The 14558-nt window shown below is 51.7% G+C and overlaps 1 protein-coding gene across 7 annotated transcripts in view; it reads left to right on the plus strand.

Annotated features, from left to right (window-relative positions):
• The first annotated feature begins 221 nt into the window (after positions 1–221).
• CDC42BPA (CDC42 binding protein kinase alpha) overlaps positions 222–14558 on the plus strand; it is a 148050-nt gene continuing 133713 nt past the window's right edge. For all 7 annotated transcript variants that reach the window (XM_072139995.1, XM_072139999.1, XM_072139997.1 and 4 more), the window contains exon 1: positions 222–560. In XM_072139995.1, coding sequence (XP_071996096.1) covers positions 380–560 — 181 coding nt within the window. In that variant the 5' untranslated portion in view covers positions 222–379. The remainder of the gene's footprint in view (positions 561–14558) is intronic.

Here is a 14558-nt window from a genome sequence, read left to right on the forward strand (position 1 = left end):
TCCCTGTGTCCTGGGTGTGGGGGTCTCTCCCTGTGTCCTGGGTGTGGGGGTCTCTTCCCGTGTCCTGGGTGTGGGGGTCTCCCTGTGTCCTGGGTGTGGGGGTCTCTCCCTGTGTCCTGGGTGTGGGGTCTCTCCCTGTGTCCTGGGTGTGGGGGTCTCTCCCTGTGTCCTCCATCTTCCCAGGCTGTGTAGTCTCCTCCTCCACGTCCTCCTCCTCCTCCTCCTCCCCCGGAGCCCGCAGGATCCAGTGTGTGTGTCCCCGGGTCTCTCATCCTCTCGTCTTCCCCTCAGGACATGGCGGGCGGGGCCGGGCGGCGGGTGAGCGGGCGGCCGGGCGCCGGGTGTTCCGCTCGGTGAGGTGACCCGGCGGCGGGTGAAGATGTCGGGGGAGGTGCGGCTGCGGCGGCTGGAGCAGCTGATGGTGGCCGGGCCGGGGCTGCGGGGAGCCGGGGGATGGATGAGTGTGGAGTCGCTGCTGGACGCGCTGCTCTGCCTGTACGATGAGTGCTGCGGCTCCCCGCTCCGCCGCGACAAGAACATCAGCGACTACATCGACTGGGGTGAGTAGTCGCCCGGATCACCCGGGTCACCTGCCTGCTCCTAGGGGGCGCTGCTGCTGGGGATGTGGGCACCTGGCCTGTGCTTGTCATTGTGGGTGCCCTGCACTGTCATCAGGGTGTCACTGCCTGTCATTCATCCTGATCCATCTCCCCTACTACTGGGAGGGTGAGGGTCATCCCCAGGGTCACCCCAAACCCAGAGCATCGGGTCACTCTGTGCAGGGGCTCATGTCCTGGCAGCGGCGCCCCCCACAGGACAATGACAGATTATATGATGTGCAGCAGCTGTCACCCGGCCTGACATCTATGTCCTATGTCTATCCATCCTTCATATATGTATCTCTTCCTATTCCATCCCTTCCTGCTATCCATCCTTCTGTCTCTTCCTTTTATCCATCCTTCCTCCATCTCCTCCTTCCTTCTATCCATCTTTCCTCTGCCTCTTCCTGCTATCCATCCTTCCTCTGCCTCTTCCTGCTATCCATCCTTCCTCTGCCTCTTCCTGCTATCCATCCTTCCTCTGTCTCTTCCTTCTATCCATCCTTCCTCTGTCTCTTCCTTCTATCCATCCTTCCTCTGCCTCTTCCTTCTATCCATCCTTCCTCTGCCTCTTCCTTCTATCCATCCTTCCTCTGCCTCTTCCTTCTATCCATCCTTCCTCTGTCTCTTCCTTCTATCCATCCTTCCTCTGTCTCTTCCTTCTATCCATCCTTCCTCTGTCTCTTCCTTCTATCCATCCTTCCTCTGCCTCTTCCTTCTATCCATCCTTCCTCTGCCTCTTCCTGCTATCCATCCTTCCTCTGCCTCTTCCTTCTATCCATCCTTCCTCTGTCTCTTCCTTCTATCCATCCTTCCTCTGCCTCTTCCTGCTATCCATCCTACCTCTGCCTCTTCCTGCTATCCATCCTACCTCTGCCTCTTCCTTCTATCCATCCTTCCTCCATCTCCTCCTTCCTTCTATCCATCTTTCCTCTGCCTCTTCCTTCTATCCATCTTTCCTCTGCCTCTTCCTTCTATCCATCCTTCCTCCATCTCCTCCTTCCTTCTATCCATCTTTCCTCTGCCTCTTCCTGCTACCATCCATCCTCTGCCTCTTCCTTCTATCCACCCTTCCTCTGTCTCTTCCTGCTATCCATCCTTCCTCTGCCTCTTCCTGCTATCATCCTTCCTCTGCCTCTTCCTGCTACCCATCCTTCCTCTGCCTCTTCCTTCTATCCATCCTTCCTCTGCCTCTTCCTTCTATCCATCCTTCCTCTGCCTCTTCCTTCTATCCATCCTTCCTCTGCCTCTTCCTGCTATCATCCTTCCTCTGCCTCTTCCTGCTACCCATCCTTCCTCTGTCTCTTCCTTCTATCCATCCTTCCTCTGCCTCTTCCTTCTATCCATCCTTCCTCTGCCTTCTATCCATCCTTCCTCTGCCTCTTCCTTCTATCCATCCTTCCTCTGCCTCTTCCTTCTATCCATCCTTCCTCTGCCTCTTCCTGCTATCATCCTTCCTCTGCCTCTTCCTGCTATCCATCCTTCCTCTGCCTCTTCCTGCTATATATCCTACCTCTGCCTCTTCCTTCTATCCATGGTTCCATTCAGTTTTTTAGTCTTTCCTATTTCCTTCTGTTCATTTTCTTAATTGTCCTTATCATTTTGTTCCTTTTTTGGCCATCTACTTCCTGCACCTTCCTCCTGTACTCTCTCTTCCTTCCTGTCACTTTCTCTTTCTCTTCCTTCCTGTCTTCTCTCTCTTCCTTCTCCCTTTTTCTCTCTCTCATCCTTCCTTTCTATCCTTCTATCTCTCTCATCCTTCCTTTCTATCCTTCTATCTCTCTCTTCCTTCTCCCTCTTTCTCTCTCTGTCCTCTTGCTTCCTTTCTCTTGCCTTTTTCTTCTTCCTCCCTCTGTTATCCCTCCTCTCTTTTCCTCCTTGCTCTTCACTTCCTTTTCCTCTTCTATCTCTCCCTCCTTCTTCCTCCTCTCTTGTGAGCATTTCTCATCCTCCTCCTTCCAGTCTTTGATGTCTTCTGGTCATTGGTGCGTCCAGTGGATGGCGTCTTCTCCTTGGAGATGTGGTCTTGTTTGTCTCTCCTGTGTCCAGGAGGCCATGGTGGAGGGTCCGGGGTCATGTCCTGGGGTCTCCAGCAGAATATATCTGTAAATCTTATGCATAAGTAGAATAAAGTCAGGACGCGGGTGGCCGCCCTGATGCCTGATACTAAAAGAAAAGAAGATTTTCTATAAATGTCCAGACAGAAGAGGTCCAATCAAGGATAGAGAGATGTGTGGAGGTTGTGGTGTTTGGAGGTGGAGTTGTCCTTTAAGCATTAACCCTTTAGTATCATTTCCTGGCAGTAATGTATAATCATGATTCAGCAGTATCAGTGTCCCCAATTAAACGGGTCACTATGATCAGCATCGCTGTGCATTGATGACATCATCGCATTATCCGGATGTTGGTTCTGTATGGAAATCTGGACAACGGGAAAGCTGTGTGCGGCATGTGAGAAAAGATGGATATGTATGAGATAGATATGTCAGTAATGTCTCCATCCTCTGCATCTCCTGCTGCTACCTGGAAACAGTCAGTAAGCTGCTGAGGGGTGACGTGCTCCTCTTATAATATGTGCACATTCGGCGGTTCTGCTGGGTCGCGGTTCCCGCAGTGATCGCAGATCGCGCTGTGTAATGGAGGGACGTATTCCCCAGCGGGGTCCGAACTGCTCAGATCTACATAATCACAAGAAGAGGCTGTAAGTGGCCGCATTATCAGCGCCAGCAGATGTTCTACTTATGTCGTGTCACAGAAGGACACAGCGACCGGTGATCCCCTGGCATAGCGCGCCAGGGAAGGACCGAACAGCTGGCGACAAGAGGGGCTGTGATATTCCCCTGCAATCTGCCAATCATGGGATTCTGGAGTATTAGTAACCAAGTAGCCACATAATATTTCTATAATCTAATATACAGAGCGCCCATGCTGACCCCTGACCACTGCTGGCTATGATAGAAAGGTGTCAGGACACACAGGACATGGCAGCTCGCTGAGTATGGGGGGTGTAGTCACAGAGAGGTCAGAGCGCCCATGCTGACCCCTGACCACTGCTGGCTATGATAGAAAGGTGTCAGGACACACAGGACATGGCAGCTCGCTGTGTATGGGGGTGTAGTCACAGAGGTCAGAGCGCCCATGCTGACTCCTGACCACTGCTGGCTATGATAGAAAGGTGTCAGACACACAGGACATGGCAGCTCGCTGTGTATGGGGGTGTAGTCACAGAGAGGTCAGAGCGCCCATGCTGACCCCTGACCACTGCTGGCTATGATAGAAAGGTGTCAGGACACACAGGACATGGCAGCTCGCTGTGTATGGGGGTGTAGTCACAGAGGGGTCAGAGCGCCCATGCTGACCCCTGACCACTGCTGGCTATGATAGAAAGGTGTCAGGACACACAGGACATGGCAGCTCGCTGTGTATGGGGGTGTAGTCACAGAGGGGTCAGAGCACCCATGCTGACCCCTGACCACTGCTGGCTATGATAGAAAGGTGTCAGGACACACAGGACATGGCAGCTCGCTGAGTATGGGGGGTGTAGTCACAGAGAGGTCAGAGCGCCCATGCTGACCCCTGACCACTGCTGGCTATGATAGAAAGGTGTCAGGACACACAGGACATGGCAGCTCGCTGTGTATGGGGGTGTAGTCACAGAGGTCAGAGCGCCCATGCTGACTCCTGACCACTGCTGGCTATGATAGAAAGGTGTCAGACACACAGGACATGGCCGCTCGCTGTGTATGGGGGTGTAGTCACAGAGAGGTCAGAGCGCCCATGCTGACCCCTGACCACTGCTGGCTATGATAGAAAGGTGTCAGGACACACAGGACATGGCAGCTCGCTGTGTATGGGGGTGTAGTCACAGAGGGGTCAGAGCGCCCATGCTGACCCCTGACCACTGCTGGCTATGATAGAAAGGTGTCAGGACACACAGGACATGGCAGCTCGCTGTGTATGGGGGGTGTAGTCACAGAGGGGTCAGAGCAGCCATGCTGACCCCTGACCACTGCTGGCTATGATAGAAAGGTGTCAGGACACACAGGACATGGCAGCTCGCTGTGTATGGGGGGTGTAGTCACAGAGAGGTCAGAGCGTCCATGCTGACCCCTGACCACTGCTGGCTATGATAGAAAGGTGTCAGGACACACAGGACATGGCAGCTCACTGTGTATGGGGGGTGTAGTCACAGAGGGGTCAGAGCGCCCATGCTGACTCCTGACCACTGCTGGCTATGATAGAAAGGTGTCAGGACACAGGACATGGCAGCTCGCTGTGTATGGGGGGTGTAGTCACAGAGGGGTCAGAGCGCCCATGCTGACTCCTGCCCACTGCTGGCCATGATAGAAAGGTGTCAGGACACACAGGACATGGCAGCTCGCTGTGTATGGGGGGTGTAGTCACAGAGAGGTCAGAGCGCCCATGCTGACCCCTGACCACTGCTGGCTATGATAGAAAGGTGTCAGGACACACAGGACATGGCAGCTCGCTGTGTATGGGGGGTGTAGTCACAGAGGGGTCAGAGCACCCATGCTGACCCCTGACCACTGCTGGCTATGATAGAAAGGTGTCAGGACACAGGACATGGCCGCTCGCTGTGTATGGGGGTGTAGTCACAGAGGGGTCAGAGCGCCCATGCTGACCCCTGACCACTGCTGGCTATGATAGAAAGGTGTCAGGACACACAGGACATGGCAGCTCGCTGTGTATGGGGGGTGTAGTCACAGAGGGGTCAGAGCGCCCATGCTGACCCCTGACCACTGCTGGCTATGATAGAAAGGTGTCAGGACACACAGGACATGGCAGCTCGCTGTGTATGGGGGTGTAGTCACAGAGGGGTCAGAGCGCACATGCTGACCCCTGACCACTGCTGGCTATGATAGAAAGGTGTCAGGACACACAGGACATGGCAGCTCGCTGTGTATAGGGGGTGTAGTCACAGAGGGGTCAGGGTGCCCATGCTGGCAGTGGGTGTACATGGTATATGTTTGGTGTATACATAAAGTGTGAATGTGAACAGACCCTGACACTGTGGCGGGGGTCCGGCTTGTGCTGATGCGCTGATCCCTCATTGTAGGCCCGGATGTTCCAGATCTCATAGTCCCGGCGGTGACTCTGGATGCATTGTCCCCTCCGCTGTCACACACACGACACCCTCCGCCCTAATTCTACCACTGCTGTCACCCAGCGCATCTCTGATAGGAAAGAATAGTATATAGTGTACAAATGCTCCTCCTTTGGATGTAAACTAATTGGGGCACTGGGAACAAGTCCCCTCACTGCTGTGCTCTGTGCTCCCTGCAGTGAACTGCTGAACAGTGCTTCCTCTTTGCTCTGAGTGACTGAAGTTTTTTGGGTCTGTTAAGTAGTTTGATGCAGAGCACAGCAGTGTGAGGACATTTGGAGTCACTACAATCCTGCACTATAAATGCATAAATCACAGTCCTGCTGCTACTACCAACATACACAAAGGTCTGATTACACATCTCTCCAGGGACAAAACCTAACACTGGCTGCAGAGAGCACAGAGCACAGCAGTGCTACAATCTTGGAATATAAATCCATATATCACAGCCCTGTTTTTACTAACACCATAAAGAAAGGTCTGATTACACATCTCCCCAGGGACAATACAACACTGGAGAACACAGGGGTAGCACTGGCTGCAGAGAGCACAGAGCACAGGAGTAGCACTGGCTGCAGAGATCACAGAGCACAGGAGTAGCACTGGCTGCAGAGAGCACAGAGCACAGGAGTAGCACTGGCTGCAGAGAGCACAGAGCACAGGAGTAGCACTGGCTGCAGAGAGCACAGGAGTATCACTGGCTGCAGAGATCACAGAGCACAGGAGTAGCACTGGCTGCAGAGAGCACAGAGCACAGGAGTAGCACTGGCTGCAGAGAGCACAGAGCACAGGAGTAGCACTGGCTGCAGAGATCACAGAGCACAGGAGTAGCACTGGCTGCAGAGAGCACAGAGCACAGGAGTAGCACTGGCTGCAGAGAGCACAGGAGTATCACTGGCTGCAGAGAGCACAGAGCACAGGAGTAGCACTGGCTGCAGAGAGCACAGAGCACAGGAGTATCACTGGCTGCAGAGAGCACAGAGCACAGGAGTATCACTGGCTGCAGAGAGCACAGAGCACAGGAGTATCACTGGCTGCAGAGAGCACAGAACACAGGAGTAGCACTGGCTGCAGAGAGCACAGAGCACAGGAGTAGCACTGGCTGCAGAGAGCACAGAGCACAGGAGTAGCACTGGCTGCAGAGAGCACAGAGCACAGGAGTAGCACTGGCTGCAGAGAGCACAGAGCACAGGAGTAGCACTGGCTGCAGAGAGCACAGAGCACAGGAGTAGCACTGGCTGCAGAGAGCACAGAGCACAGGAGTAGCACTGGCTGCAGAGAGCACAGAGCACAGGAGTAGCACTGGCTGCAGAGAGCACAGAGCACAGGAGCAGCACTGGCTGCAGAGAGCACAGGAGTAGCACTGGCTGCAGAGATCACAGAGCACAGGAGTATCACTGGCTGCAGAGAGCACAGAGCACAGGAGTAGCACTGGCTGCAAAGAGCACAGAGCACAGGAGTAGCACTGGCTGCAGAGATCACAGAGCACAGGAGTAGCACTGGCTGCAAAGAGCACAGAGCACAGGAGTAGCACTGGCTGCAGAGAGCACAGAGCACAGGAGTAGCACTGGCTGCAGAGAGCACAGAGCACAGGAGTAGCACTGCCTGCAGAGAGCACAGAGCACAGGAGTAGCACTGGCTGCAGAGAGCACAGAGCACAGGAGTAGCACTGGCTGCACAGAGCACAGGAGTAGCACTGGCTGCAGAGAGCACAGAGCACAGGAGCAGCACTGGCTGCAGAGAGCACAGGAGTAGCACTGGCTGCAGAGATCACAGAGCACAGGAGTAGCACTGGCTGCAGAGAGCACAGAGCACAGGAGTAGCACTGGCTGCAAAGAGCACAGAGCACAGGAGTAGCACTGGCTGCAGAGATCACAGAGCACAGGAGTAGCACTGGCTGCAAAGAGCACAGAGCACAGGAGTAGCACTGGCTGCAGAGATCACAGAGCACAGGAGTAGCACTGGCTGTAGAGAGCACAGAGCACAGGAGTAGCACTGGCTGCAGAGAGCACAGAGCACAGGAGTAGCACTGGCTGCAGAGAGCACAGAGCGCAGGAGTAGCACTGGCTGCAGAGAGCACAGAGCGCAGGAGTAGCACTGGCTGCAGAGAGCACAGAGCGCAGGAGTAGCACTGGCTGCAGAGAGCACAGAGCGCAGGAGTAGCACTGGCTGCAGAGAGCACAGAGCACAGGAGTAGCACTGGCTGCAGAGAGCACAGGAGTATCACTGGCTGCAGAGAGCACAGAGCACAGGAGTAGCACTGGCTGCAGAGAGCACAGAGCACAGGAGTAGCACTGGCTGCACAGAGCCTAGGAGTATCACTGGCTGCAGAGAGCACAGAGCACAGGAGTAGCACTGGCTGCAGAGAGCACAGGAGTAGCACTGGCTGCAGAGATCACAGAGCACAGGAGTAGCACTGGCTGTAGAGAGCACAGAGCACAGGAGTAGCACTGGCTGCAGAGAGCACAGAGCACAGGTTTAGCACTGGCTGCAGAGAGCACAGAGCACAGGAGTAGCACTGGCTGCAGAGAGCACAGAGCACAGGTTTAGCACTGGCTGCAGAGAGCACAGAGCACAGGAGTAGCACTGGCTGCAGAGAGCACAGAGCACAGGAGTAGCACTGGCTGCAGAGAGCACAGAGCACAGGAGTAGCACTGGCTGCAGAGAGCACAGAGCACAGGTTTAGCACTGGCTGCAGAGAGCACAGAGCACAGGAGTAGCACTGGCTGCAGAGAGCACAGAGCACAGGAGTAGCACTGGCTGCATAGTTGCACCTGCTGACAGTCTCCCCCTGCAGTTAGCAGTCAGGTGACAGTAAGTGACATCACACCTGGGTGACAGCTGCCAGGACAGTCCTGCAGTTACTTGCATATTCAGGGACTCGGAGAGGCTCTAAGGGCGCGTTCACATGTTGCTTTTTCAGATGTAGTTTTTGGAGCCAAAAGCTGGCGTGGATCTTAATGATTGGGGACATATCATTGGGAGAAGCTGCTCCTCTCTTTTCACTCCACACTGCATCTGAAAAAGTGAACGTGTGAACGCAGCCTAAAGATCTCTGCTTGTTGTCAGTGAGTGGGAAGCATCATACTCATCATCCAGAGGCCAAAAAACCTTTGTTACATTTGTATCTAGTCTGTGAGCTGAACACTTGAGCAGCAAAAGTCTCTTTCCTGTTCTGACACTTTGTTACAATGTGTCAGTGGAAGTGGGTGTGTTCTCTTGAAGGTGGAGGCTGGGTTCATTTGTAGCCAATGATGAGGCAGTACTGGAAATGAACGTGTGACAGTGGGACCGAGGATGCTGGGAGTTGTAGTTCTCGGCTGTTCACAGGCCGCTGAATCTGATTGGTCAACATCTCCTGGTGGGGGATGGGAGCGAGACCTCTGTGCCGAGAGCTCAGTGCCAGGCTGACTCCAACGAGCTGGCACCCAACCACATCGGATCGGTGATGTCACATGTATTGTTGTGCAGCAGGTGAGGGCGGGACGCCTGGCACCATGACCCCGGGCTTATCACCTGCACTCTCACCTTCCTGCAGCCCTCTTACGTCTCAAGGAGGGGGTCACCCTAAGGCTGCGTTCACACATGGCGTTTACGTTTTATGCGTTTTGAAATGCAATCCAACAGCTGAGCAGAGGAGATTTCCCTAATTACATTGCTGTAAACATTTGCGTTTACGCAATGTTAACGTGATCTTAATGCATGCGTTTGCATTTGTGTTTTGAAAACGCATTGTTAACGTATTGTAAACTTGATGTAAACACAAATGTTAACAGCACTGTAATTAGGCAAATCTCCTCTCCTCAGCTGTAGCATTGGGTTTCAAAACGCACTGCAAACACCACGTGTGAACGCAGCCTAAGGGTCAGATGAGCACTGACCCAAGTGCATCCCCTTTTGCACTTTCAGACCCTCATGCACCCCCTCAGATAGTTGCCCTAAATCATCATCATAAACACACCATGACCATGGTAATTTTGAGATATCTCTTAAACATGGCCGTCTCTCTTCTAAAATCAACTTTTATTATTATGCTAATGAGCCTGAAAGGCTTGTGGGGGCGTTACCAGAGCCCCTCCATGCTGTAGCTTGACATGCTGTTACACTCCCACTGTGTGAGATTACAGCAGACTGGGGGAGGAGGAGTCAGTGTAACAACCTGTGAAGCTACAGCACGGAGGGGCTCTGGTAACACACCCCTAGGTCTTGTAACTCATTAGCATAATTTGAAATGTTGATTTTAGAAGGAAGGAAGCCATGGATAACACATAGAGGATTAGCACAGTCACGCTGCCTGGATCTATGAGCAATGTCCCTGGTTTATCAGGATGGATTTTGGGGGTACATTCCCTTTAAGCATCAGTGTGACCCCTTTCTGCACCCCCTTAAGTGTAAGGCAATGGCTTTGTGAACCTTTGCATAAAATGTGCATAAAGCTTAAAAACCGTCAGTGTGAATGAGGCCCGAGTGTCCCTTACACCCGTGTGGGTAACTACCTCTGAGAGCAGGGTGACCCCCGAATCTCCTGGAGCCCCCGCACGTGGTGAGATACTGGCTGACTGATGGCCTGCGATGATGAGCGTCCTCCATGCTGACTGTGCAGATGAATAATTCAGCAGCATCTACATTATATATGTGCAGCGCTATAGGTATATATAGGGACACTGGCGCCATAACAGCCGCCCCAGAGCATGCACGTTAACCCCTTCATCACATGATAGAAGTTGTGACCAGTTTGGACGTTCACAATATATCAATCTTATACAGCTGCAGCCTTGTTACAATGTATTGTAGTGCACCCTAGAGTAGCGGAACTGCCCCAAACTTGGTCCTATCTACGGTCACCCAGCTTTCCTGTGATGACATAGCAGTCCAATGTAAGAAGTGGTCTGATTTGTGATCACCCAGCTTTCCTATGATCAGATAGTGGTACAATATAAGCAGCGATCTGATTAGTGATCACCCAGCTTTCCCACGATTAGATAGTGGTACAATATAAGAAGTGGTCTGATTAGTGATCACCCAGCTTTCCTGAGATCAGATGGTGGTACAATATAAGAAGTGCTCTGATTAGTGATCACCCAGCACCCCCAGGATCAGATAGTGATACAATATAAGAAGTGGTCAGATAAGTGTCCATCCAGCTTTCCCAGGATCAGATAGTGGTACAATATAAGAAGTGCTCTGATTAGTGATCACCCAGCTTTCCCACGATTAGATAGTGGTACAATATAAGAAGTGGTCAGATAAGTGTCCATCCAGCTTTCCCAGGATCAGATAGTGGTACAATATAAGAAGTGCTCTGATTAGTGACCACCCAGCATCCCCAGGATCAGATAGTCGTATAATATAAGAAGTGTTCTGATTAGTGATCACCCAGCTTTCTCATGATAAAAATAGGGGTATAATATATGAAGTGGTCTGATTATTGTTCACCCAGCTTTCCCAGGATCAGATAGAGGTACAATATAAACAGTGGTGTGATAGTGGTCATCCAGCTTTCCCAGGATTAGATGGAGGTCCCATATAGGAAGAGGTCTAATTAGTGGCTATCCATCTTTCCCAGGATCAGATAGAGATCCCATATAAGAAGTGATCTGATGTAGGGGTCACCCAGCTTTCCTAGGGAGCCAGCATCCATGTTTTCCTGATCCTCCTGCCCGGGCAGCGGGGTTGTGTCCAGGTTGGCAGCTCGCGGGCATGTACCTGGGCTGCCGGTGCCAGCTGCTGCCTGTAAATGTCGCTGACAGGAACTGCGCAGGACCTATTGTCAGCGGCGGCGGTCTGCTGGCTGGTGATAAGTCCTGCCGCAGGGCATTGTGTCGCTGGCAGAGGGTGCCAAGCCTTTGTGTGCACCCGCTCGCCCCCGCACAGGAGGAAATGTAACTAAAGGTTCTCTTAAAGGGGCGTTTATTAACTATGGCCACTGGATTGACACCTTGACTGCTGTAAAGTGAACCAGTACTTTTCACCACTGAGGGTTTGTTACAATTGAATCTGGCCTATTGCACTTGTTATAGTTGTATGCTGATGCATAAAAATGCTGGGAGTAGTAGTTTTCTACCAGTTAGAGAACCTCCATATTGCAGTGCACAGCTTTAAAGTTAAAAGTACTACTTACAGCTGAGACTTTGCTACAATTGCATCCAGTCTATATAATTCTATCCATTTGGACTTGCTCGGAGTTATAGTTTCCCAATGTCTGGAAAACCATAGCTTGCTGTTTACAGAGTTTCCAGAGCTGAGAGTTTGTTACAGTCGCAACTAGTCAGTAATTGTATTCAGTTACAATTTTGTCATATGTGTAAGGGTATCCTGTTACAGTTGAGGATGCTGAGAGTTGTAGTTTTTAAGTAGAGGGCCTTAAAGATTACCCTGCGGTACAGTAAACCACTTCTTCTCACAGTTGAGGGTTTGTTACAATTGCGTCCAAATATACAGTGTATAATTGTATCCAGTTACAGCAAGGCATGCTGGGAGCTATTGCTTCCTAATAGCCGGTGAACTCCATATTGGAGACCACTGTTGCACAGTAAACCCTTACCACTCACAGCTGAGGGTTTGTTACAATTCTTTCCAGTGGGACATGTTGCCAATTGTAGTATTCCCAGGTGGTAGACCACAGCTGTAACTCGACATCTAGTACATCTTACAGCTGAGTGTTTGTTACAGTTGTATCCCGCAGCACAACTTTCTTCAATCCTATTGTTTTAAAATTCTATACATTGTATCAGCCTGGCTACTACCTGCACTGATACATTGTAACAGACAATCGGTACAGGGAGAAGACTTGTGCGCTTCACAGATCTTGAGAATTGTGATGAAATGAAGCACAAAGTCTATTTGAAAGATACAGATATTCACAACCAACATGGCCGCGACCCAGCTTTCCCTCACCCCTGCATGGGAAACTATGCTCCACATACAGTGATATGGGGGCACGGATAAACATTGCCAATATGGCTGCTCCCATTGTGAGCGGTGACTACGTGGCATCTTGCCGGGTTTACACTTCCTCATAAAGTTTGGGGGATTTCACTAAACTTTAGCACTTTTGGAGGGGGTTGGGGTCCGTTCCGTGTTTTCCGTGAGTCATGACTGTGCCTGATAAAGGCAGCGCTGGTGTCTGACATGACATATACAGTGCTACCTGTACCAGCCTGGCACGATGCCCGTTTACTGCAGTGGCTGCCATCTTGTAGGCGGAGCCAAGCGTGGCGACTAGTCATCTGCATAATGTATTCATTACATAGGGAGTCCACCACTTAATAGATAATATTCTGCTGTCTAATTAGAGTGCTTACGGTTATTAGAGACCGCAGCAGAGAGGGCAGCCCCCGATCCTCATCAATGTCTGGGTTCATGTTGCGGATTTACAACAGCTGCAGATCTGTTGCAATATCCAAGTTGAAAAGTTTTCCTTGCTGATTTTCATGATATTGATATTTTGCTCCAGGTCCGCAGCAGATTCCTCCTCCCTTTGGGTAGATGCTACCAGGTGTGGTCTCTCCGCATCAAAATGTGTCCCAAAATCTGAGGGGAAACTATGTGGAATGTCTGTGGAATCCACTCCTCTTCCTAATGGGAGAGAAGTCTGCTGCAGATCCACAGAGTATGTTTCCATGCATGGGAACTCCGCAGCAGGGACAGTAAGTTTTATCACTATTGGCTCTGCACGGATGTGTCAAAATTGTACAAAAATGCATTTTCTGTGGTTTGCAAAATCCTGCAGCTTCGTGTGTCTTCCCCCAGTAGGAGATGAGGGCGTGTAGCGGCATCATACAGGGACGCACACATGTAGCAGGGGGCTCATTCTCTGTCTCTTGTAGTCGGTGCAGGGCGTCCGGCCTCCGCTTTGATTTCCTGTTTTTATAGATTTTATTTGCACGCTTCTATAAGAGGAAGTTTTGCTCTGGATTCAGGAATCAGGTTTCTACCCACGAGATGAGAATTACAAAAGATTAACCCCGCGCACGCAGGCTTCCCATAGGCCAGCTTCCTGTCCCTCGGATACTGCATGCCTGGGAAAAGTCTGGAGCTGCGTCACATGGAGCGAGCACCACAACAATCCCGGATCCAGAGCCTGTTCACACAGCGCGGGATTAGTGCCGCCACTATATGGGGGTCTCCCGCATCTCCGCACACGGCTCCTGCTATTTTGATTTCATGGGACAACATTTAAAAAGAAAACTTTTTCTTTTGCATCCATTTCCTTTTCTGTCTCTCTCTTTTTCCCTTTTTCTGTTACTTTTCTCTTATTCTTTCCTTCCTCCCTTCTCCCTCTCTTTCCTTCCTCCCTTCTCCCTCTCTTTCCTTCCTCCCTTCTCCCTCTCTTTCCTTCCTCCCTTCTCTCCCTCTCTCTCCGTCCTCCCTTCTTTCCCTCTCTCTCCGTCCTCCCTTCTTTCCCTCTCTCTCCTTCCTCCCTTCTTTCCCTCTCTCTCCTTCCTCCCTTCTCCCTCTCTCTCCTTCCTCCCTTCTCCCTCTCTTTCCTTCCTCCCTTCTCCCTCTCTTTCCTTCCTCCCTTCTCCCTCTCTTTCCTTCCTCCCTTCTCTCCCTCTCTCTCCTTCCTCCCTTCTTTCCCTCTCTCTCCTTCCTCCCTTCTTTCCCTCTCTCTCCTTCCTCCCTTCTCCCTCTCTCTCCTTCCTTCCTTCTCCCTCTCTTTCCATCCTCCCTTCTCCCTCTCTTTCCTTCCTCCCTTCTCCCTCTCTTTCCTTCCTCCCTTCTCTCCCTCTCTCTCCTTCCTCCCTTCTTTCCCTCTCTCTCCTTCCTCCCTTCTCTCCCTCTCTCTCCTTCCTCCCTTCTCCCTCTCTCTATCCTTCCTCCCTTCTCCCTCT

The sequence above is a fragment of the Engystomops pustulosus genome, chromosome 3 (assembly GCF_040894005.1).
Source record: "Engystomops pustulosus chromosome 3, aEngPut4.maternal, whole genome shotgun sequence".
Classification (NCBI taxonomy): domain Eukaryota; kingdom Metazoa; phylum Chordata; class Amphibia; order Anura; family Leptodactylidae; genus Engystomops; species Engystomops pustulosus.